Source organism: Hydractinia symbiolongicarpus, chromosome 7 (genome assembly GCF_029227915.1).
Source record: "Hydractinia symbiolongicarpus strain clone_291-10 chromosome 7, HSymV2.1, whole genome shotgun sequence".
Classification (NCBI taxonomy): domain Eukaryota; kingdom Metazoa; phylum Cnidaria; class Hydrozoa; order Anthoathecata; family Hydractiniidae; genus Hydractinia; species Hydractinia symbiolongicarpus.
Window position 1 is genome coordinate 7,071,161 of NC_079881.1, and position 22,990 is coordinate 7,094,150.

At 34.3% G+C, this 22,990-nt stretch overlaps 2 protein-coding genes and 1 long non-coding RNA gene across 4 annotated transcripts; 1 reads left to right on the plus strand and 2 right to left on the minus strand.

Moving 5' to 3' along the window:
* Positions 1–1,761: 1,761 nt before the first annotated feature.
* LOC130649054 (uncharacterized) lies at positions 1,762–10,633 on the minus strand. Its single transcript, XR_008982996.1, has 4 exons — positions 8,869–10,633; positions 7,073–7,321; positions 6,471–6,881; positions 1,762–4,761 (listed from the first exon to the last, which is right to left on the minus strand). It is a non-coding gene; the product is annotated as an uncharacterized LOC130649054 (long non-coding RNA).
* LOC130649052 (metabotropic glutamate receptor 3-like) lies at positions 3,941–7,834 on the plus strand. 2 transcript variants are annotated; one of them, XM_057455247.1, is made up of 3 exons: positions 3,941–4,076; positions 4,446–4,647; positions 4,846–7,834. In XM_057455247.1, the coding sequence occupies exons 2-3, from the start codon at positions 4,482–4,484 to the stop codon at positions 7,353–7,355; spliced, it is 2,676 nt and encodes an 891-aa protein (XP_057311230.1). In that variant the 5' UTR covers positions 3,941–4,076; positions 4,446–4,481; the 3' UTR covers positions 7,356–7,834. The 2 variants fall into 2 exon arrangements, with proteins under 2 accessions (XP_057311230.1, XP_057311229.1); XM_057455246.1 differs by lacking the exon at positions 3,941–4,076 and having other exon boundaries at positions 4,395–4,647.
* A 3,127-nt stretch (positions 10,634–13,760) lies between the features above and the next one.
* Positions 13,761–16,817, minus strand: LOC130649288 (uncharacterized). Its single transcript, XM_057455543.1, has 2 exons — positions 14,647–16,817; positions 13,761–13,926 (listed from the first exon to the last, which is right to left on the minus strand). The coding sequence occupies exon 1, from the start codon at positions 16,668–16,670 to the stop codon at positions 15,093–15,095; it is 1,578 nt and encodes a 525-aa protein (XP_057311526.1). The 5' UTR covers positions 16,671–16,817; the 3' UTR covers positions 13,761–13,926; positions 14,647–15,092.
* Between the last annotated feature and the right edge of the window lie 6,173 nt (positions 16,818–22,990).

Here is a 22,990-nt window from a genome sequence, read left to right on the forward strand (position 1 = left end):
TTCTGTCCTTACCCTTGCAGGTAACGCGAGTGACATTAGTAACTATCGACAATTTCTGTGATTCCAGTCAGTTCGAAAATAATTAAATGGATTGTTCAACATCATTTAAATGTCCTATCCTCAAAGCAGTGGTTTATTCAATAAAAATCAATTTGGTTTCAGACAGCAGAGTATGCTAGTACATTTTTGACCGATTCGATCAAATAAAAGTTGACGAAAAGTAGTAGTTATGGATTTAACCAAAGCGTTTGACATGTTGAGTCGTTCAAAACTCGTATTCAAATTATCTTGCTATGAAATAGAATATACTGAAAAAGAATGGTTTACAGATAATTTATCAAATCGAACTCAATCTGTACAATACCATAACGTTCTATTAAAAAAAGGAACACGCAATATCTGGTGTTCCTCAAGGCTCGATTTCAGGCTTAGCTCTCTTTATAATGCTTTTGGATGATTTATTTAATGTTTGTTACTCTTTAGCTGTAATGTATGCAGACTACACCGTGATATATGTTGCCGGCAAAGATACAATTATTGAATCTCTGTTGTCAGCCGATATGAAAGCCACACGATTGGTGCAGTGAAAACGAGATGATCCTTAATTGAAAAAAAAGGGAAAGCATAATCAATGCTTAACGTTACTTATGGTGACCATTGCATCAGTGTGACGACAACATACAAATACCTTTTTTTATTATTTTTGGTCTAAGTCTTAACATACGACATACAATACAATACGATTTAATACGACGTACAAAACAGTTTCTCGAAAAATTCGACTTTTAAAGAAGATACGTGTAAAATTGACTACAGCTGCTGCGTACTCTATCTATAAATGCCTCATTCAGCCAACTCTTACTTACTGTGGTTTCATCAGTTTTTTAAAATGTGAAACAAAAAGAAGAAGATAATTACGATCCCTACATGAGCGAGCTAGTTGATAGGTGGACGTGTACAAAAGGTTCCTACATCAACAACTATGCTCAACATTCGATCATGTTTATTTGTCCGAATCGCTATCGATGGAAATGTATGCCGAAATTTCGAAAATTGCTTTGAGTGTATAAATCACAAAAAGCACCAAGAAATAATAACTGTTTGATTTGATTACCAAAGGCTAAGTTCGAGTTAACTAAATTATCCTTTTGTTTTTCTAGTGCTGTATTGTAAAATTTTCCACCTGGTGATTTACGGATGATAAAATGTTATAACAATTTTAAAAGAGAAGTTATTTTATATTTTACCTATTTTATTTTTTGACGTTTTTATTGTTTTTATTGTTTTTATTGTTTTTAATATTTTATAATTCTTTACCTACATTTTAATTATTACAGGACGCATATTGATACAAGGTTTGTTACATTTATTGTAAATATTTCTAAATTGCTCATCCTGTCTAAACATTCATGAAACAAAAAAACATAAATACACAATTCAAGTCAACTTGCATTTTAGCTATGATAAATAAATTGAAAATTGACTAATACTCGAGCAATGTAAATCTGAATGCTTTATTTTGACAAAAAAACACTTTGTCAGTTAAAAAACTTGATTTTATGATGTTTCTTAAATCTATATAAAAACTAAAAATAGCTTTTCTTCAAATGTGTTTTTAAAAATTAATTTTAGCAACTATATGCTTTGAGTTCAGATCCCGTCATGGCAGCACCAAGATAAACGATGCTTGATGTCGCCAAGAAAGGGGAAAAAATGGATAAGAAGCTTGATATTTTGCCCTGAAGAAAAAACATCTGTTGGTTGCTTTATTAATATTTTACGTCGTAAGTTGTACACTTTCTAATCTTTCAATATTTACAAGCGTTTTTTACGTCATTTATCTGATACGTGATCAGAAGAGAATTGTACTTTTACTTATTGAAATACAGAAGTTCACTGCATCTGAGAGTCGATTGGTTATAACAGTTCAATTTGACGAAAATTTTCCACTAAATTATTTAATAACATTTCCTTGGTTGTTGGGTGTTCACAGGCTGTTGGTGTTTTGACGAAATTTACAATGCTGATTTGGTTAAATTAATCAGGAAATTCCATCGTTTTTATCTTGAATAAAAACTCTCCATTTGCTACGAGATGTTATTGATTAGTAAATGTCCTTGAGTTGTAGTATTTCCAATGGATAATAAGTAATTATCTTTGCATAAAGCAGTTTGTAGCTATATCAGAACTTCACGTTTTGCTTGACGAAGGGGTAAATTGTCTAGGTCAGGAATAAGCTGCAACTTTTTTTACCTCGTAACAGATAAACATTCCAGTTCATTTATTAAATCTTAATTTCAGACGAAAACAACAGCTAACTTCTTCATCCTTCGTTATGCACAGTTCATATAAAGTAAAGGTGGATCTTTTTCTTAATAATTACTCCAAATTTTGTCACAATATGAAAGGATCCTCTTCATATCCAGCTGTGTCAAAATGCAAGCAACTTTAGAAACGTTTTAGGCTGGAATGGCAACCATACGCTCAGATTTTTTTTTAAAAAATAGTTTTACTGAATCTTGTGATCAACTTCTCAAGCGTTGAAGTTTACAAACACTATCTTTTAATGTTCAAGGCGGAGGTTGTTTACTCGATTGTTCAGAACCATTTCAAACAACAAGTAAATACCTATCGTTAAAGAAGTCGCTAAAAGACTTAACTTTGCTTCAGTGACAATATTTTTCAACGAGTAAAATTTTTCCTGACTTAATTTTTGCCGACTACGTTTTTTGCTGACTTTTGCTTAGCTTTCTTTCATGCTGGAGGATATCTCAATGTGCATTAAGAATAAAATGCCTAAAATATAAGAGTATACAAAACATTGGATATTTCAATTTATAATTTGAGTTAAATTATTATAAAAAAATGAGGATTTGTCAATTTCCTTTGCACATATATATTTTATATTTTTCAACCTCTTTATAAAACTTAGTGGCTAAAACACGACTTAATTTTGTAAAGGTGCCGACAAAGAATTTTTATCGACTTTTTTGCGACTTTTTCTCCCGAAGATGCATGTTATCCAATTTTTGTTGAATGCTCAATATGATGAACTTTCAACGTACATACTAACCCGGAAACTTTCGTTTCGTTGAGCATAATAAGGAACATATTAATATATGCGAACAAAACATGTTTTTAAGAAGAGGGAAGGAAAAAAAGGTGTTTGAATAACAGAGACGATCAAAACAATTACAAAGATTATTTAAAATATACATTTACAAAAACAACAACAACAACAACAGCAAAGACCAAGTAAACAAGCGACGCGTTTACGCTATTTGTTGAGCACAGTAAATGAGAATTACAATCTACAGATATTTTGCCATGGTCGTATGTAAGTTATTTGTTCCATCTTGTATAAAAATATATAATATAAAACTAACGACACGTATTGTTTAAGAAAGGCTATAAAATTTGGGCTCCTCTATAGCCATATTCTAAATCAGGGGATGCCGTCTGAGAACATTTTTATAAAACATCGTGGCTTAAACCAGTCTGAATATTTTTACTTATTTTTTAAGTTAAAAATAAAATTATAAGTTGTTGAATATAGTCCCCTTATTCAAAGAATATCAAGAAACACTTTCATATTAAATCTCTTCGCCATTTTGTATTTTAAAAACGATATATATTTTTTAAAGTAAAAGCTTTTCGGCTTACGCCATCATTAGTATTATACAAAGTTAAAATGAAAAAGTTTAGTCTGTTTTATATACAAAGTTGATACTTTAGAAACATCACAACACATGAAGTAAAAGTAATTGAATGTGATAAAAGAAAAAATTAAAAGATATTATACAAGTTAAAAGATAATTTACCTGATACCATTATGAAATAAAAAGTAGCTTTTTAGTTTCTTTTTAAACTTTTTCATAACTTTTGTATATTACTGATGATGGCGTCAGCCGTAAAGCTTTCACTTTAAAAATATATATTGATTTTAAAAAACAATTTTATGTTTATTTGGTTCATTTATAGTGCAAAGCTGGAATAAAAGCATGATCTTTTATATGACTCATTAACCCAGACGAAGTGGCGCACCTTAAATAAACTTCGAGAATGTTATTTGTCAGGTAAATTTTCCTCTTAATTATTTACGATGTTTACAGAGTTACCAAACAAATCTAGCTTAATAAAAGCTGCCATCTCCTTGAAAAGAATATTGACCATTAAGTTAATGAATTTCTGGTATTGTGGTAAAACAATTCTGAAGGGTAGATCAATTGGGAAAGAGAAAATCTCATACTGAATAGAGAATGGGATTTATAAATCATTTCAATAGATGCTAAAAAACTCTATGAAAAACAATTTTAAGCCAGTTTAGTACTGGCCACCATGTATGATACACGCTGAGAGGGATAGGTAACTAAAATTTCCTCATGTTTGGTCAGGCATATGATATGAGTCTAGCATTTTTTGTAACTTTTGTTCTTTTTATGCAGGTCCTTTTTATAGAAGTGGAATCAAAAACAAACAAGATGTATTGTGCAATTTATTCTTATTTATCGATTGCATTCGTACCAATGATTCTCACCCAAGTGTTACCCAACAGGACCACAAGGAAAAGCATCACATCAACACCATTTTTAAAAGATAACGATAACAACATTGCAAGCACAGACAAGCCACCAAGAATTATTCACGGTATGTGTTCCTTTTATTTCGGTAATGTTAAAGCTCTTTGTAAACTTCTTTGTGTTTTGTCTTCATGATCAACACGTATTAAGTTATGGTTGCAAAATCTCGTAGAAAATAAATCTAAAAATGAAACAATAAAATAATATAGTAAGTTAGATAATTGGACAGCAATATTGATTTTTATTGATATTTTCCTATTTTTAGGACGTGGAACATTCGTCATCAGTGGGCTATTTCCAATTACAGAACCTTCATCCGAAATCAATGTTCAGTCAGGCATTATGATGGCAATAGCAATGAAGTATGCCTTGGAACGCAGCAGCAGCTTTTATGGCTACAATGTAAACCATGACATTCTGGATGCAGTTGGTGATTACAAAGTACGCGAACAAGTTTTAAATACATTCATACAGGGAAAACAATTTCTCGTCGGTCCATACTCATCCGAAACAACATACATTAGCAATATATTGGCTAGCACGTTTATGCTACAAAGCATCTCTTATGGTGGGACCTACAGTGACTTTTATAATAATGATATAAGTCATAAATATATGGTACGTTCAATCCAATCTGATGTGTACCGCATTCACGCTGTTTTGGATGTTGTCAAGGAATTGCAATGGAATTATGTCTCAGTTGTAAGCTCTTTCAACTATAATGGAGAAAGGGAAGCAATCAATTTTGTGTCTAAGTTGTCAATGATAGACGCGTGTCTTGCTAATCAGTTTGATTTGCCCAAAAATCCTACAGAAAAGGAGTTTGTGCAAATTGTAAAAGGTTTACACATGGACCGTCGCGTTAAAGCCGTAGTTTTGTTTACATCAAAGCAAGATTCCCGATACTTTTTCCAAACTTTGGCAAGACTTAATATGGAAGGGCTTTTCTTTATCTTGTGTGTGTATGGCTGCACTAACTATGTTGAAGTTATAAAAGACATAGAAGAAACGACAGTTGGCGTGTTAAGCCTGGATGTACACAATCCAGAAGTGATCGGTTTCAAGGAGTATTTTTTAAGTCAAAAGGTCTCGCATGAGTCACCGGAATACTTTAAGAACTATTGGGAAACATTGTTTGAGTGCCATCTTAATAAAACACATAACTTAGGCCTATACAGTAAGAATTGCACTAAAAATGAAACTTTGACAGAAACTGATTACTACCCGAATACGCCTATACATACTGTTGTAAATGCAGTAAGCGCTATCATCAAAACGCTTAAGTCCTTTATAGAGAAAACCTGCAATGAAAATAGCTCATCATTAGATGGAACTGATAAATGCCCAATACAACCGTCTAAAGTGCATAGAATTGCAGACAATATTACTCGACTGTTCAATGATATTATGTCGGCGCCAGATGGTACGATTTTGGAGCAGAGTGACTTAGTAAAACACGACAGTTCCATAATACAGTTTGATCTTCATAACTTTATCAAAACAAATAAAACTTACCAAAGTCTTCTCATAGCTGAATGGAAAATCAAATTAAGTGATGAAGAGAAGAAGACTAAAAAAGCTGTAGAAATTATGGCAACACGAAAAGGAGAATTGACAGTACTTCACGAGATACACTTACGCAATGGTTCGCATGGTGAGTTAAAAGCATTTTGCAGTGAACCCTGTAAAAGAGGCTTCCAATACGTTCTAGATACTGACGTATCGAAATCAGAATGCTGCTGGACATGTCATAAATGTCCGGATAATAATATTTTTGTGAACAACACCTGTGTCAAATGCAGAGACATTGAACAAGCTGATAGTAACTGGACCACATGCTTGCCACTGCCCACTCGCTTTATCGAACACAAGAAAAATGTGTTACCTTACCTTTTCACGCTGGCAAGTCTCATTGGTCTTGTTTTCGTTCTGATCGTCGTTTCCTTTTTTATTCACTACAACCACTTCCGTCTTGTGAGAGCATCGGGTAGAGATTTGTGCTACATGATCCTGGTGGGAATTGGGTTGACGTTTCTCAGTCCATTTTTGTTTTTTATTGAGCCGTCACTCACTGTATGCGTGGTACGTGAAGGCTTACCTGGCGTGGCTTTTCTTATTTGTTACGCACCGTTATTTTTAAAGATTTACCGCATTTTTCGAATTTTTCGACATGCAAGAAAGTCCATCGCAAGACCACCAATGGTCAGCTCGAGGTCCTTACTTTTAATGTCTTTGGGCATTGTAGCAGTTCAAATACTTTTGATTGCAGTTTGGTTTTTGTCAAATATTCCCGAACCAAAACTGAAAGTATCAAAGAACAGAAAATACGTCACGAAAACCTGTATAGGCGATACAAGCCCGATGCTACTATTTTTAAACCTTGCATTGAGTGTCTTCTTCATGTTAGCCTGTACAGTGCTAGCATTTAAAACAAGACATTTTCCAAAAAACTACAACGAAGCAAAGTATATTGGAATCACGCTTTACATTACCTGTGTTGCATGGTCCATCTTTCTACCAGCATATTTTCTAATCCCGGAGAAAGATTTTATTCGAGAATATCTTGTAATCAGCATATGCTTGCTAATTGGGTTTGTGACCATATTTGGACTGTTCGGTCATAAAATTAAACTTTTGATATTCCAAGAAGAATTAAAAAACAGTTTGAATTCGAATTTACCCACGTGGTATTTGAGCCATAGCAGTGGAAATGGAGTTGAAGAGAAGATGGTCACAGATACCTATGGCAACGGAACATCAGAGACTGATATGTAGTATTTATTTGATTGATGTTATTAATAATATTTGTTTATAAATGATAGACAACAGTTAATTGTATGTGATGTCTTTAGCTATACTAGCTAGACTTTAGAATAAACCTTTTATCGTTCTACTAAAGAAAATGCTGACTTCGTGGTTTCGTGGATCAATGCAAAGACTTTGTTTACTTATTTTTTGATCAGTAAATGGAAAAATTGCATTGCTGCAAAGCCATGCCAGCTGTGAAACCACGAAGCTATCGAGATGTTAAAACACTAATTTAAAGGGGAATTCTGAAGTTGTTATTCGACTTTTTAAAATGATAATGTTACTGTTTTGTCGTTTTCAATATTTTTTTAGAAAATTCTATTTCAGATTCTATGTAGAGAGATTGCACTGTTCACGTGTATACGGTTATTTGTTTACTCTTTTTTGTTTTTATTTTCTTGCATGTAAATATTCCATTTAATTCATTGATTTGTACAAAGAAAACTTTCTTGATCAATTTTTATTTCTTGCCTCCACACATATTACAGCCTCCTGGTGTTGCCATCAAGCTTTTACTTTTATTTGGAGAATATTTTGTTTTCCCTTCAAGGTTCAGATAAACTTTATAGACAACATTCCATGCGACGTAATGTTTTCATTTTGCAATGAAATCAAAGGAAATGTGCAATTCATTTCTGCAAGTAGAAAAGGTAAACAATAGACCACAGAAGTCAAATAAACCATTTAAGCTTTTCTTAAAAATTTAAAATCTTTTAAAAAAAGTATAGTTAAAACAAAAATAAAACAAAAAAAAATTAAGTTTACTGTAAAGGAAATGTACTTGAGCCGATTCTTTTTTTTATGGTAAAACTATATTTTTACTTTTCTTGCTCCGAATGTGATTTTTAAAGGATAATGATTATACATTTACTACATTTAATTCGATTTTCGTTTATTAATCTTTTACACTTTTTGGGTTGTTGTTATTTAAAAAAATAAATCACTCACTCACTTGTGTATGATAACTCATTTAAAATATATAACGAATGTTTTTCTTTTCTTCTATCTGCTTAAAAATTTTTATTATATTTTCATTTCTAAATAAGTAAACACGCGTTACAATCCGTTTCTTGCAAGCAAAAAAAAAAAAGAAGAAAAAGATTTTATCATCTCCATTCTCAAGTATCTCCAGTTAAAAGAATAATCAAAATTGCTAATCAAAATTAAACAAGAAGCCCTGGGGGCTCTAAGAATTTCCGCGCGCTACCAAAATATTTGATAAAAACCTGCTAATTCGTTGTGTTATTGTGCCAAACATTCGAAGGGGTTTGGTGCATGAACCTCTGAAGATAAAGCACACCAGTGACATTATATCTTACAACAAACGCAAACAAAACGAAACGTGTCATAATAAACTCACATTTTAAAAGAGATTGCTAACAAAAAATACAGCCTATCATTCGTGGTTAAAAGTCTTGCGATTGAAACGTTTATGGTATTAAACGTCATTAGTTGACAAAAAATCAAAATTTTGACTTACTTTCAAAATTTTGAATTACTTTTTTTATTAACTGTGTCAAATTTTTGGATAATCATTGTACCATCATCATTTTCAGCATACTTTATTTGTTAACTGTGCCAGATTTAGCCAACCTCGTCCCCAGGCCCATTTTCTCTTTTTGACAATCTCGGACGGCGAGAAGAAATGACCCTGGGCCACACTGGTCAGTTCTGCTATCTGATTGGTTTCTCAAGTTTCCGTTAATTATGAAGATAAATTAATTTATGCGTAAAAAATTGAATAATAACAGAAAAAACAATAATGGCGTCTAAGTTTATGTGCGAAAGGGACGCTGGAATGTTGATGTTCTGCTCGACTGAATTTATTTTTGTGAAAAATAAAATATTTTGGCATTGTTAGTATAGCTTAACGTGCAAAAAAAATTAAATAGCTTTTAGTTATACTTTTAGAGACTGTTAAAGTAAGGTTCTGTTTTTTTTGCAGTGCAGTTGAGGAGGTATCTATACTAGACTAAGAGCTAGAATGGCTAGCTATACTAGCTTTTGTGCACAGGGTGTAGTAAAAAACACAATGTAGGTTTGCTCGAACACATGTTTAGCAGCTATCTAGCTAGCTCAAATACAACAAAAGCTTTATACAGGTATACATAACTAATCCTATTTCTCCCGAACAGACCTTCTTTTACACTCACGCTAATATTTTACACTCACGCTAATATTTTTTCTAAAGGAGGCAGAACACATAGCTAGCTAGCTAAACATAAAAATAAATAAAAAATAAACATAAACAAAAAAATAAAATCACATGCTGTTGATTTGGTCGAAAAAGGTTAAAAAACTGGATTAGGAAGTTCATACCATTTAATTAACCAAATAGGTAGCTATACACTTAATTAATCTGTACGTACCTTCTAATTAGTCTTAATTAATCGGTTACAGATTAAATAACAATTGGTTACAGATTTTAAATAACAATCGATTACAGATTAAATAACAATTTTCTCTGACTGCATGAAATGTAACATCCTATGTTTTATGACTTTTAATCTCTTAGTAAAGCAACAAACATAAATTTATTGAAAAAAGTCAATTGGTTTGACCATAGTGGCCATTTAGTTGTAAATGAGTTTCCAGGGACCCGTTTCGTGAAAACCGAAACTGCAATATGATAAAAAAGAAGGATGAAAAAGAAAGATATTGAGTTAAAACTTGTTAGGAGATGCTTTTAGGCTGGTCTGATGGGATTAGCATAAAAATTGATTCTGTAATAGCTATACTTTCCGAATTCAGGCATTTAAAGCAGGGGGATCAGATTTTTTTTAAGGACAATTATAAATTTTGACCTAACAATACGATTTTATTTAGGTGTATATGCACGTTACGACAATAACAGACAAAAGGAGCCAGTTATTATATACGTCAAAACGTATATATCTAATCTGTATCTGACTGACACATGGTTATGTTGATGACTCAATACTAGTATAATATATAGCTACGCCATGCCACTATAATGCCAGCATGATAAAGCCTCAACTTAGGTTTATAGAGGTTCACGTCAGCAATAAGTCACCCGCAAGACAAAAATGAATTAGAAAGACTGCATGTGTCTAAAAAAATACTAAAAACTTAACTAGCTATCCTTGTGGTAGAGCCTTCGCTTTCAGTGCGGAAGGTCTTGGGTTCAAACCCCACCGAGTCATGTCAGAGACTATAAAAGTGTGAATCTATCCTTTCTACTTAGCGTTCAGCATGAGAATAGGATTGATATCTTAGGCGGTGGTCTAGTTGAGTTATTGCTGTGCAATAACTCAACTAGACCACCGCCTAAGATATCATAATTAAAAAAGTGTATAGCTAGCTACCTTGGTTTACACAACCTTTGTAGCTACAAAAGTACGTCTTGGACCTTTGCTAGGTAGCTAGCATAGATGGCTGAAAACTTTAAATTAAATATATATTTAAAATTGTTTGTAGCCAAAAAAAAGCGAAGGCAACACTGCAATCATGTTTTCTTAAAGCAAAAACTCAAAACACTTTAGCTAACTTGTTTCTGATTAAAAATAAAATTCTATCCTTGATTTTGATCCAAGATTGTTTTGCATAAATTATAGCAATACGGTGTTCTCGGCGGTCCGCATGCAATTCTTAACAAAAAATGACCAAATTTTGCATAAATTAAAAATCAGCACGAATCGTGCTGATTTTAACCAGCCTGGCCCAGGGTCATTTCTTCGCGCCGTCTCGGATATCAAAAAAGCGAAAAATTGCCCTGGAAACGAGGTTGAATTTTGATGTCACCATCATGTTCAGCATACTTTATTTGTTAACTGTTCCAAATTTTGTTAAAAATAAAGTAGTTCTAATTTTTGGACCAATTTTGGCCTAAAATGACATTTAGGTGACAAAATCAAAATTATTGTCACCATTATGTTCAGCATACTTTTTTTGTTAACTGTGCCAAATTTTGTCGAAAACAAATACCAATTTTGGCCTGAAGCGTCAATACTAAACTTCCCAGTAGTTAAGGAGCTTGGGTACGAAGTTTACATCTGTATCCGTCAACGTGAAATCCCAGGGTCGATTTTTTCTCAAAAAATGCTCCGAAAGAAAAAACGACGGTTTTTAAGAATTTCCTACGCCTTCGGGCGCGGAAATTCAAAAAATGGAGTTTTGTTTCGTTCGGTTACATTTTGGGAATAATCTTTTAATATTTAAAGAAGCTACGAAACGGTTAAAATGCTCACTTTCCGCAAATCCTGCGCGCATATTAAAAATCCAGCAAACGCGTTTGGCGCAATGAACAGACCAGCGCACTTTGTTCGCTAGTTCAATATTTTTTTTTGAAATGTACATTACAAAGAAATATTTCAGCGAGACTCATTCTGGATGAAAAAGTGATCAATGGAGAAGATAAAAATTCTAGACATATCTACATGCTCGAGTCTATAAATCACATACATGCCGGAAAAATAGCCATTTTTGTTTTTCGCCGCCATCAGCTCGACTTTCGTGTAAGTCACTAAAGTCGAAAACCAACAGCCGTTCCGTAGCCCCTTTAATAATATTGTAAACATATCATGCCTAATATTCTTGATCTTTTGAAAAATTTAAAAGTTTTTCACAGTTTTACTTTTATTCGTGCACGTCCTGTGCATCTTGGATGTCATTTACAAAACATAAAAGATTTGTGTGTAACTTTCATGCGAAAGCGTCTAGGTTTATCTAGGGAGGTTTTTATTCGTTTTACGGCTAGTTGAATTTCAAAACATTACAGCATGAAGTCAAAGTTGGAAGTAAAGAAACACAATTTGTAAAAAACGTAACGTAAGTTAAAATCTAGGCTGTCATCGAAAAAACAACAACTTGTTTTACACATGTATCACAATTTTAAATTACTTGGAATTGAAACTGGGAACAAAATAAAATTATTAAAAGAAATTCAAATAAGTTTTATATCTTTTGAAAGATATAACTGTAACTGAAAACTGTAATGAATTAGAACGTTTTGTATTTTGCGTATTCGTGAAATTTGGTACTCTTAAATTGACAACAATTTGAGGTTGTGAGTTCGAAAAGTAAACAAAGATAGCTTTAAAACATAAAAGTGGGGCATCAAAAAACTATAGAGCATCTGCAAGCCACAATAAGAGCAACTTGTGCCTACAACAACCAACCCATTTGAACACTTTGCGACAACACCAGTCCAATCAAGTGAAATAATATTGCATAGTCTGATGCTTCGTCGAACTGCGACGGTTTGTATTTGTGGTTCGACGAAAAGTGATACCCATAAGATTGAGAACAGAAACACCGTAAGCTAATGACCAACACATAAACAGCATAAATAAATAGAAATATTTTATATTTATTTCAAAGTTAGCTTATATACTTCTCGCTATCAAATTTTAAAAACCAGTAAGTTCGTGCAAACTACTATGGATCAACAAGGTGTTTGATATGTAAAGCTTGTCGTCGTGGAGAGCAAATTAAAATTAATTAGCGTCCGCGGTTTATCAGATTTCAAGAACTAATAACGCTTACATTCTGTTGACTCGTCAAACTAAAACAAAATCAACTTAAGCGTTAAGATCATTTACTTTATAGAAGATAACAGCTGTGGGGACACTAATTTACCGCTATTTAGTCTGGGAGGGTATAGAAGTTTCCCGGTCTATGTTGTAGGTCCTTATCTAAGGAAGTCATATGACACTGGTATGAGTTGCAGTCTTGCTAATTCTTCTGACTAACATTTCACTTTACTACTTTGAAAAAATGTCTCATAATGAAACATATGAAAATCCATTCCCCTAACTCTTTTTGTACTGAGATGAAATTGATTCTCGCATAAACTCACTTTTATCATAAGTCCTAAAATACTGCTCTAAAAGGGCTAAAACTCATCGACTTTCACTTTATTTTAATCGGTAACTTTTAACGGAATTGTATTCGAAATACCAGAAATATGTTGTTTATATGTGCGCCCAGAAAAAAACTTTGATTTTTTTTTAACATTTTAATCACCTTCAGTAAAATTGAAGGATTAATCGAGTACTTACGTATGATGATTGATCCAGATTTTATTTTCCAAATCTTCTGCGTAAGCATGAGGGTGAGAGCGAAGCTCGATAACCCAAAATCCTACTTTGAAGACAGAACGTGACTCGCTGGCCGAGTGTACCTGCTAAAGCCAAAAAGGCATAGGGCAGGGAGGGCAGGGCACCCTCATGCTTACGCAGAAGATTTGGAAAATAAAATCTGGATCAATCATCATACGTAAGTACTCGATTAATCCTTCAATTTTATTTCCCAATCTTCTGCGCAAGCAGAGTATGAGACTTCAAAGCATAAACGCGGCCAGCGAGTGTGGTGAAAACAAAACAAAGGGTGAGAAGGATAAGATAAAGAAAATTTGAATAACTGAGCAAACTTATTTTAACAATATAATGTTACAATCAGTATGTAAATGTTAAAAAAAAAAAACGCAAACTAAGATTCATGACTTGTCGCTTTCATAACTGAGTCCAAGAGCGAGGCACCAAGATCATGAAGACTTGTCACACTACCAATAACATCTCTACAATAATAACGATAAAAGGTAGAATCCCTACTCCAAGTGCCATACTTTAAAATGACATCTAGAGGTACCCCGGTAATTTTTGCTTTACTCCCAGAGGCTGAACGACAGCTGCCTGGGAAAAAACACTGGTATCAATACCGGCTGAGGTCATAGCTGATTTTATCCATCTTGATAGTGTATCCTTAGAGGCAGCATGATGAGGTTTCCCAAAAGTTACAAAAAGCGGAGCAATTTCCTTAGATATCAATTGTTCTCTTTTTGACAGGTAGGCTTTGGTACATTGGAGTGGGCATAAATCTGGGTCAGAAGGGAATGCCCTGTACATCAAGGTCCTATCAGTCTTTTTAGGCCGTGTTGTTTTAAGCAAGCCAGGTAAGTGACATAGCATCACATCGTCTGTCAAATCTATATACGGAACAGATATATTATGGACACTGTGAACTCTTTGACCTGCTAAAATAGTAAGGAGACAAGCCAGCTTGATGTTAATATCCTTAAAGGATAAATCTTTGTTAGGACTAAGAGACTTTAAATAAGTCAAAAGAACATTTGTATCCCATATTAAAGAGTATTTGGGGGTACTTGGTCTTATATTAAAAACTCCTTTTATAAAACGGCTTATCAATGGATGCTCTGAAAGAGAACTGTAACCACTGATTGAAACAACTGAAGCAATAGCACTTCTAGTTGCACATAAAACACTATATCCAGACCCACCTTTGAATAATTCAGTAAGGTGTATTAACACATCTTTCACATTTGGATGATAGGGATCAATCGACCTCCCAGTGCAATATTGTATCCATCGTCTGATTGGACCCGAGTATTGTTTCTGGGTACCTTCTCTCCATGATGCTGCAATGATATCGACATGTCTGATGGAAGCTCTTTACCTTGTAACGATTCCCGGAGACAGGCAGCATGAGCAGCGACAAGGTTTGGTGTAGAGGATGTTGTCTTTTTGTTTCCGGTAGAAACAACAATCTAGACGAAGGAGGAAATAACACAGGTGTCCTGTATAACATATTAATCGCTTGAGGAAACCAAGGCTGCGAAGACCAGAAAGGTACTACAAGAATGCCTGTGGCTTGATCTATATTTATCTTTGCAAGAACTTTTCCAATCAAATTAAATGGTGGGAAGGCATAAAAGTTTAAATTCGACTAGGTCTGAGCGAAGGCATTTACAGCTTTAGCATCTGGATCAGGTCTTAAAGAAAAATAATCCTCACATTTTGCATTGAGTCTGGATGCAAAAAGGTCAATATCAAATTTCCAAAAAATGTCGGAAATTATGTTAAATTGTTTTACATTCAAGGACCATTCAATGTTATCCTGAAATTGTCTTGATTTATAATCAGCTATAGTATTTAATACACCAGGTATATGACAAGCTGATAACCAAACATCACACGTTCTAGCAAATTCCCATATTTCAACAGCCAATTTCTGAACATGTCTATAATGTCTTATTTTTAAGAAGGCTTTGAGTGTAAAAAATGCAGCCAACAACTCTAAAGTATTGATATGCTCAGGTAATTCTCCTTCAGACCAACGCCCCCCTATTTGAGAGTTTCCGTCAGTGCCACCCCATCCTTGAAGACTAGCATCAGAGGATAAAATTAGATCAATTTTAGGCAATTGTATAGGTCTGGTAAACTGAGCCATTGTGAGCCACCACTGTAAATCCTTAATAGAAAACTCTGAAATAAAAACCTTTGAATCAAAATTTCCATGGCCTAGTTGGAGTCCTAGATTCTTATCTGTCTCCAAGGACCTGTAATGTAACTTGCCATACTTCACGGCATCAAAGGCAGAAACTAATGTTCCAATAACCCTGGAAACAAACCTAACTGTGGGGTGATGCATGTACAGCAAGTCCTTACATAGACACTTTATTTTTATGACCCTTTCCTCGCTTAAGGCTATTGTCATCTGAGCAGAGTTTAACACAAACCCTAAAAACACCATACATTGGCTAGGCACAAGAATTGACTTGTTTGGATGTACAGTAAATCCTAAGCTGCTCAAAAGTGAGACAGTTGCCGTAATGTTTCTTTGGCATGATTCAAAAGTATCACCTTGCAAATAAGAATCATCTATATATACAACAGATACATGACCTGCCCCTCTTAGTACCTTAAAGGGCGCTTTAAGAACTTTGGTGAAGATCCTAACAGCTGGACCAAACCCAAAGGGTAAAGCTAGAAATTGGTAAAACTGTCCATCCCAAGAAAAAGCTAAGAACTTTTGGAAGTCAATATGAAAAGGGATGCTGTGGTATGCGTCCTTTAAGTCAATACTTCCCATCCAAACACCTGGTTTGATAAGACATAAAACATCTTGCAGTGTTTCCATTTTAAAATGGCGATATCTGACAGATCTATTTAACTGTTTAAGGTTATTAATCATTCTTGAGCTACCATCTTTTTTAGGGACAATAAATATACCTGAAAGAAAACAGTTATTTGTTGCTTGTACCTGCTGGATTGCCTTCTTTTGTAAAAGTTGTTGAATTGCCTTACTTATAGTTATACAATCTTTTTGTGAAAACTTCACTGGGTGGTAAGATGACACTGGGACACTAATAAATTCAATTTTAACCCCATGCTCAATTATGTCTAGAATATACTGGTTTGAAGTGATAGTCCTCCAAACTTCCAAAAATTTGTGAGTATTACAAGCTTGATAACGCCTAACTGCTAACTCAAGGTCAGCAACAACAAGGTCTTTACCTACCATTGTTTTCTCCCTTTGTACCCTTTGTACTTCAGGGTTTGAGTGTACCTTCTCAGGGAGTGGTTTCGATCTTTTGAGAAGGTCTTCTCGTTTTTTGACTGGTTATACTTTGCAGAGGAGGAATAACTGGAGGATGGCTGTTTGTACTTTTTAAAATTATTTTTTGAATATGGTGTAGATGGTCGTGAGAGCACTTTACTAGTTTTCTCCTCATCTTGCAATGATTGGATTCTTTTGTCCAAATCATCTCCAAACAGCAACAAGTCTTCTTCAGACACATCCTTTGCAAATCCTTTTAGGTGAGGCATTGCACCGATTAATCCGACTCTTCGATACTGATTTAGCTGCTGGTTGGCGTTACCGATTAGACAAAGAGCATCTTTAGCCAAATTTAATAAAATGGATGGTTCTATTACAATAAGGTTTCCTTGTTTGGGTGCCTTAATAATTTGGTCTGCCAATTGTAAGATATGCACTTGGCTTTTCAAAACAGTGGTTTGCAGTTTCTGCAATACCAGATTATTTGATCTTTTGCTGTCTGCCTTGGCCCATATAGGTTTATTGCAGCTCTTTACAGACAAAAAACGGCAATTCGTGGGAATTTGGACTTTTTCTAGTCTGCCTTTCAATTTTTCATTGGTAAGTTTCTTCGACCACATGAGTTTAGCCATAGATGCTAAAGGTGGAGCTACTTCTGTGCCAAAGGAGTCCTCATCGTTATACTCTTTGATGAGGTCAGACCAGACATCTTGGTCTGGGTCCTCTGACTGGTTGTCTTCTTGCCCCAGCATTTCATTCATTAAACCATCATACAATTGGTTGGATGCTGATGTACTTATGGCATCAACATCTTTTTTACTAGGCCTCCTAGTAGAAGAACTAGATTCTACATGACTGAGCCAAGTTTCTGCTGATGAAGACCTGGATCTTTTCCTTCCTCTAGGGTGATCTACAGATATGGAAGCATTTGCTTCATTTTGTTTATCTGCACCATGACTTAGACCAGGAGAATTGTCTCCACTGCGGTCCACATGGAAGTTATTATCATTGTTTAAAACATCGGCTCGGAGGCTGTTCAATGAAGTAGAAAATTTTTCTCCTAGGGCTGTGATTGCTTCCAGCTGCTGTTGTTGCATGGCTGAAAGGAGCTTAGTTAAAAAATCCATTGGAGTTTCTAACACTATGATTTCACCACCTTGTTTTGGAGCTGAGGTGTCTGCCATTTTGATTGCAGCTCACCATAAATTTTAGATCTATAGCAGTAAGTAAATAAATAAAATTATATAAGAGAAGGAATAATTATAATTCTCTACTACTTGTGGAAAAATAATAAAATATAGCTAGCTATAGAAAAAGAATTAAAAACGGATTATCATAGCTGAAGTTTACCAATCGCAAACACCAACAAATCGCACACGTCCTTCACCTTCAGTAAGATTTGGGAAATGAACTGCTGAGGATTTTGGGTTATCGAGCTTCGCTCTTATACTCTGCTTGCGCAGAAGATTGGGAAATACAATTACCACTTGCATGTATGATTTAATTGGATTCTTACGTAAAGTATATATTGTTTTATTATTTACAAGATAATGTCCTTTAATACATAATGACACTGTTATCAATCAGAGTCCAGCGAAGCATAACTTCGACTTGAGCCATAAGAACGTAAGCATTGCAGCCTCATACTTCACATAGAAATTCATATCTTTAAAAATTACATAAGTAAAACCCTTTTTAAAAGTGTTTTTCCTACCTTAACTACTTAAAGTCTATATTGGCGAAATATATACTTTAATATACTTATGAAAATAGTACGTTATCCAACTTTACCAGAATTAAACTTCCCTCTTTTAATTTAAGTTTGATAAGATAAATTCCTTAAACAGGCGCGCAGCAACAGACGGAAGGAGAAATTAAGCATCCTCAAGTCCAAACAAAGCGTATACGAGTAATTTGTAAATTGCATTGAACTGAAGTAAAGATCAAAAAGATGGAGTTCGATCATATTGAAAGGGTTTGCGCAATAAATTTGTTAAACAAGAAAAAAAATATGCAGTAAAAATATTAAGTAGACAACACAATAAATAAGAAATCAACTTTAGTATTACCTTCTGAATTTGTTAAGTACAGTTCTACTGCCTTTATCACTAACCTGGAGAGCGAACAAAAATAAAAATTCTTCTCTTTCGTTTTTTTGTATCTACAGGAGGAATTAAAATCGTGGGGGAGACGAAAGAAGATAGATCTTACTTAGAGTTGAATAACTCTACCTAGGTAGGAATGTACATAAAATTTACAATGGTTGGTTTAGATATTATTGCGAGGATTTGTTGTTGTTGTTGCTGTTCCAGCGACATGCGAACTGGATACCAGCTGCTTACCATTCTCCTACCTTGTAGACTTGATTTATGGTCTAATAATTGTCATTAAAGAAGTCAAAGAGAAAGAATTGTGGGAGTTATCTGATTACACTTCTGCGAAATACTTGGAAGTTTTGCTTGTTTCTTTGGTGGCTGTCATGGTACTTATTGACATACTTGCCATTTGGTTATATGTAGCTGCAATAAGAGAAGAATTGTTTGACAACGACATCAATGAAATCGTTTTATTTTGACTAATCGGTCAACAAAAAACCAGACGTTTCAAAGAGACTCACCGCCGCCGTCATCACCAGCGATAAGCCAATCACGCCAAGTGAGAAGAGTAGAAAGTTGCCAGTTGAATATCGGCGGAGCAGAGAGTGAGTATCAAGTATTTCAGGATAACGACGGTAATATTATAACCGTAGGAAAGGTCACAGCAGCACACAAGGTATCAAGCGTACTCATATAATTTTAATTGAAAGAGAAGCCTATGACAGAGACCCCGAGAATCTTGAATATCGTATTTTGACTTCCATGGCCCTAACAAGCATAACTTTTGGGTCGAATGACGAAACTATCAGAAGAGCTATCCTTAGCTAAAGACAGTAACTAATCTTTCACGAGAGCGGCCTATTTTTTATTCCTTTTATTTTATTTTATTATGTTTATCTACAATTTTCTTTTCTAGTGTATTAAAGTATTTAGCGCTTTTGGCGCAGTATGTAATAATTGTTTTGCATGCGCTGAAACAAAATCCGTTCAAAATGTTTAAGCTATGTACTGTGCTTTTCTTAAAAATATAAATCTACAAAACTTTTATTACATTGATCTTTCTATTTGTGATTTCCTATAAAACAATAGATCAATAGATTGAATTCACAATATCAGATTTGTTTGATTGTTTTCATAACGCTATGAAGTTGGCAGATTCTCTGTATTGAAAGAGCACTATTATTCAAATATTGCAAAGACTAAAAAGCCCTTTGTATCGCTTAAATATTTAGTATGTATGTCTGGCCGTACTATCCGGCAGTAAAACATAAGGGAAACAAACAAATCAGAAAAATTAAAGACAAATAAATTACTTAGAGTACATTGCCTTAACACGGCAGTAACATCTTTTGAAAGTAAACTAAACTGGCTTAACATACATAACCAGTCTACATATAGTTGATAAAAAGTTCAAGTTTTATAAAAAAGTCATTTTGGCAAATCGATCCAATCAGAAACGCTGATGTGTTGACATTTTTGCAGCTGAGAAATAACCCAACGCAAAATAATTTAAATGTCAACGAACGTGACGATGACGACTCTTTAGAATCAGATAACGAACCAAATATTTAAGAGGGGGATGTCCTTGATTCGTGATTTTGAACTTATTTTTTATGTTCTTATAAAAAAGTGACCTATATTTCTTATGATAGAAAAAGAAAAAAGTACTTTAACGTGTAATGTTAATATGTAAAAACTACTATTTACAAATTGGGTTTATCGTCAAAATCACAAAACAGACCAAACACGTTTTTTAGGCTCGTCGTCTTCAGGATCCAAGCATCGTTGTCGTCGTCTTCTTCGCCACTAGCTTGGTTATAAGCATTCCGCTCATCTTCATCAATTCTGCAAACGGCGTCCCCAGATTTTTTTATTTTATTTGGAAATACGTACGTTTGAAACATTATCGCTTTTGTGTTTATTTTTAAGTTTATTTCAACCTCGTTCCCAGCGCCAGTTGACTCTTTTTATATCGGGAGGGCGAGCCAAGTGAGGGCGAGTTAAGAAATAACTTTTAAAACCAGCAAACTTTTTAAAATTTTAGTGGATAAACTTTCGCGAATCGACGATTTAGAAAGTTTGTATTGAATAAACTTTCTCGAATGGCCATTTTTAAATTTTCGCGAGACAAAGTTTCGATTAATAGTCTACGCGAAATTTCAATCTACTTAAGGGAGTGGCCAATTTAAATATATGTTTGCACGAAACTGCAAACTAATCTTTTGCCATGCAACACCACTTTGTAAACTACAGTAGGTTGAGGGGGTTAAATGTGGCCCACTGATCCCTGGTTGTTATTGTATTGGCAGCTAGCTAGTGACTTTAGGAATTTTGAAGTATCAAAGAAGATAAAAAGCGTTTAATTCCAGCGTATCAAGGAGTGAGATCAGTTGAGATCAAGTCTTTTCAATTAATTTGTTTCTGTCACTGCCTCCGTCATCTGCAGCCCTAAGAGTTTTGCAGCACGTCTTTATTCTTCATTATCAATACAACTTGGCGATGGGCAGAGCCTATCCTGGCAGGCAAATATATGAAGATTCTAAAGCAGAAACTAAACAAAATAAAAGAAATTTACAACATTTGTTAAATCAAGTCTTCTTGTTTTCTCTACGTCCTATACGAAAGTGCGAATCGACGATTTAGAAAGTTTGTATTGAATAAACTTTCTCGAATGGCCATTTTTAAATGTTTCGCGAGACAAAGTTTCGATTAATAGTCTACGCGAAATTTCAATCTACTTAAGGGAGTGGCGAATTTAAATATATGTTTGCACGAAACTGCAAACTAATCTTTTGCCATGCAACACCACTTTGTAAACTACAGTAGGTTGAGGGGGTTAAATGTGGCCCACTGATCCCTGGTTGTTATTGTATTGGCAGCTAGCTAGTGACTTTAGGAATTTTGAAGTATCAAAGAAAATAAAAAGCGTTTAATTCCAGCGTATCAAGGAGTGAGATCAGTTGAGATCAAGTCATTTCAATTAATTTGTTTCTGTCACTGCCTCCGTCATCTGCAGCCCTAAGAGTTTTGCAGCACGTCTTTATTCTTCATTATCAATACAACTTGGCGATGGGCAGAGCCTATCCTGGCAGGCAAATATATGAAGATTCTAAAGCAGGAACTAAACAAAATAAAAGAAATTTACAACATTTGTTAAATCAAGTCTTCTTGTTTTCTCTACGTCCTATACGAAAGTTTGACTTATCCAAAGAAAATTGTCAAAAAGTAACAAAAAAAGTAACAACAAAGAAAGAATGATGTTAAAATTACTGGATATTTTTATAAAAAAAGAGTTGTAGAAAAGGGACACAAGAAAACAGTTTTAGATAATAAAAGTTAACCAGTGATCGAGTTACCATAGGAGTTACTCGTGATAATTAAGGTGTGTTCTCTGTGTTATATTGATGAAATATATAAACACTTTTATACCTCGCCAGGGGCGGATCTAGGGTTAGGCAGCCTAGACAATTGCCTAAGCCTAGTTTTGTGAACTAGAAAAAAAATTCTCTATAGATAGAATAATCTATAAAAAAAACTAAATTATTTTTATCAATTTATTTTTGGCATCCGCCGATTTCGACTATGACGATGCGCGGCGTGCGTGTTTTATTGTACTCAAATAAGCAAACCCGGGGCGATCTTAGGCAAAATGTCTATTCGCCTAAAACGTCCGCGGGTTTTAAAGTTCCGAATGAATGAAAATCACAGATGGAAGAAAAAACGCCTAAAACGTCCGCGGGTTTTCAAGTTCCAATGAATGAAATTCTGGAATGTGAAGAAAAAACGCCTAAAACGTCCGTGGGTTTTAAAGTTTAAACGCCTAAAACGACCACGGGTACGGTTACATGGAGTGGATGTTTCTTTTTCAACATGGTTTACCTGGATCAGGTCCAATTGCAGGGAGCACTTCAAATGTCTAGAATATTAAAGCAATTGTATGCCACCTAAGTTAAATAAAGAAGTTTTGAATTTGGAAACCTTTTCAGATATTGAAAGGATTGGAAATGCTGGAGAGAAGTATTTTGGCCACGTGTGCCGTGTTGTTGTCTCAAACCAAACCTTTATCTTCCTCTGCAAGAGACAATAAATTCAGTAATACTTGAAATATTTTAGTTTTAGCTGCTCCTGAATTTTAGGCACTTTTGTGTCAAGAACTATTCTTAAAAGTGGTAAACCACCAGATGTTCT

What these genes read in the sequence shown, in the direction of transcription:
- LOC130649052 (XM_057455246.1), top strand. Translation starts at nt 4,404, where the DNA reads ATGAGTCTAGCATTTTTTGTAACTTTTGTTCTTTTTATGCAGGTCCTT. An exon ending in GCCACCAAGAATTATTCACG is followed by an intron (nt 4,648 to 4,845) that starts GTATGTGTTCCT and finishes TCCTATTTTTAG; the next exon opens with GACGTGGAACATTCGTCATC.
- LOC130649288 (XM_057455543.1), bottom strand. Translation starts at nt 16,670, where the DNA reads ATGGTAGGTAAAGACCTTGTTGTTGCTGACCTTGAGTTAGCAGTTAGG.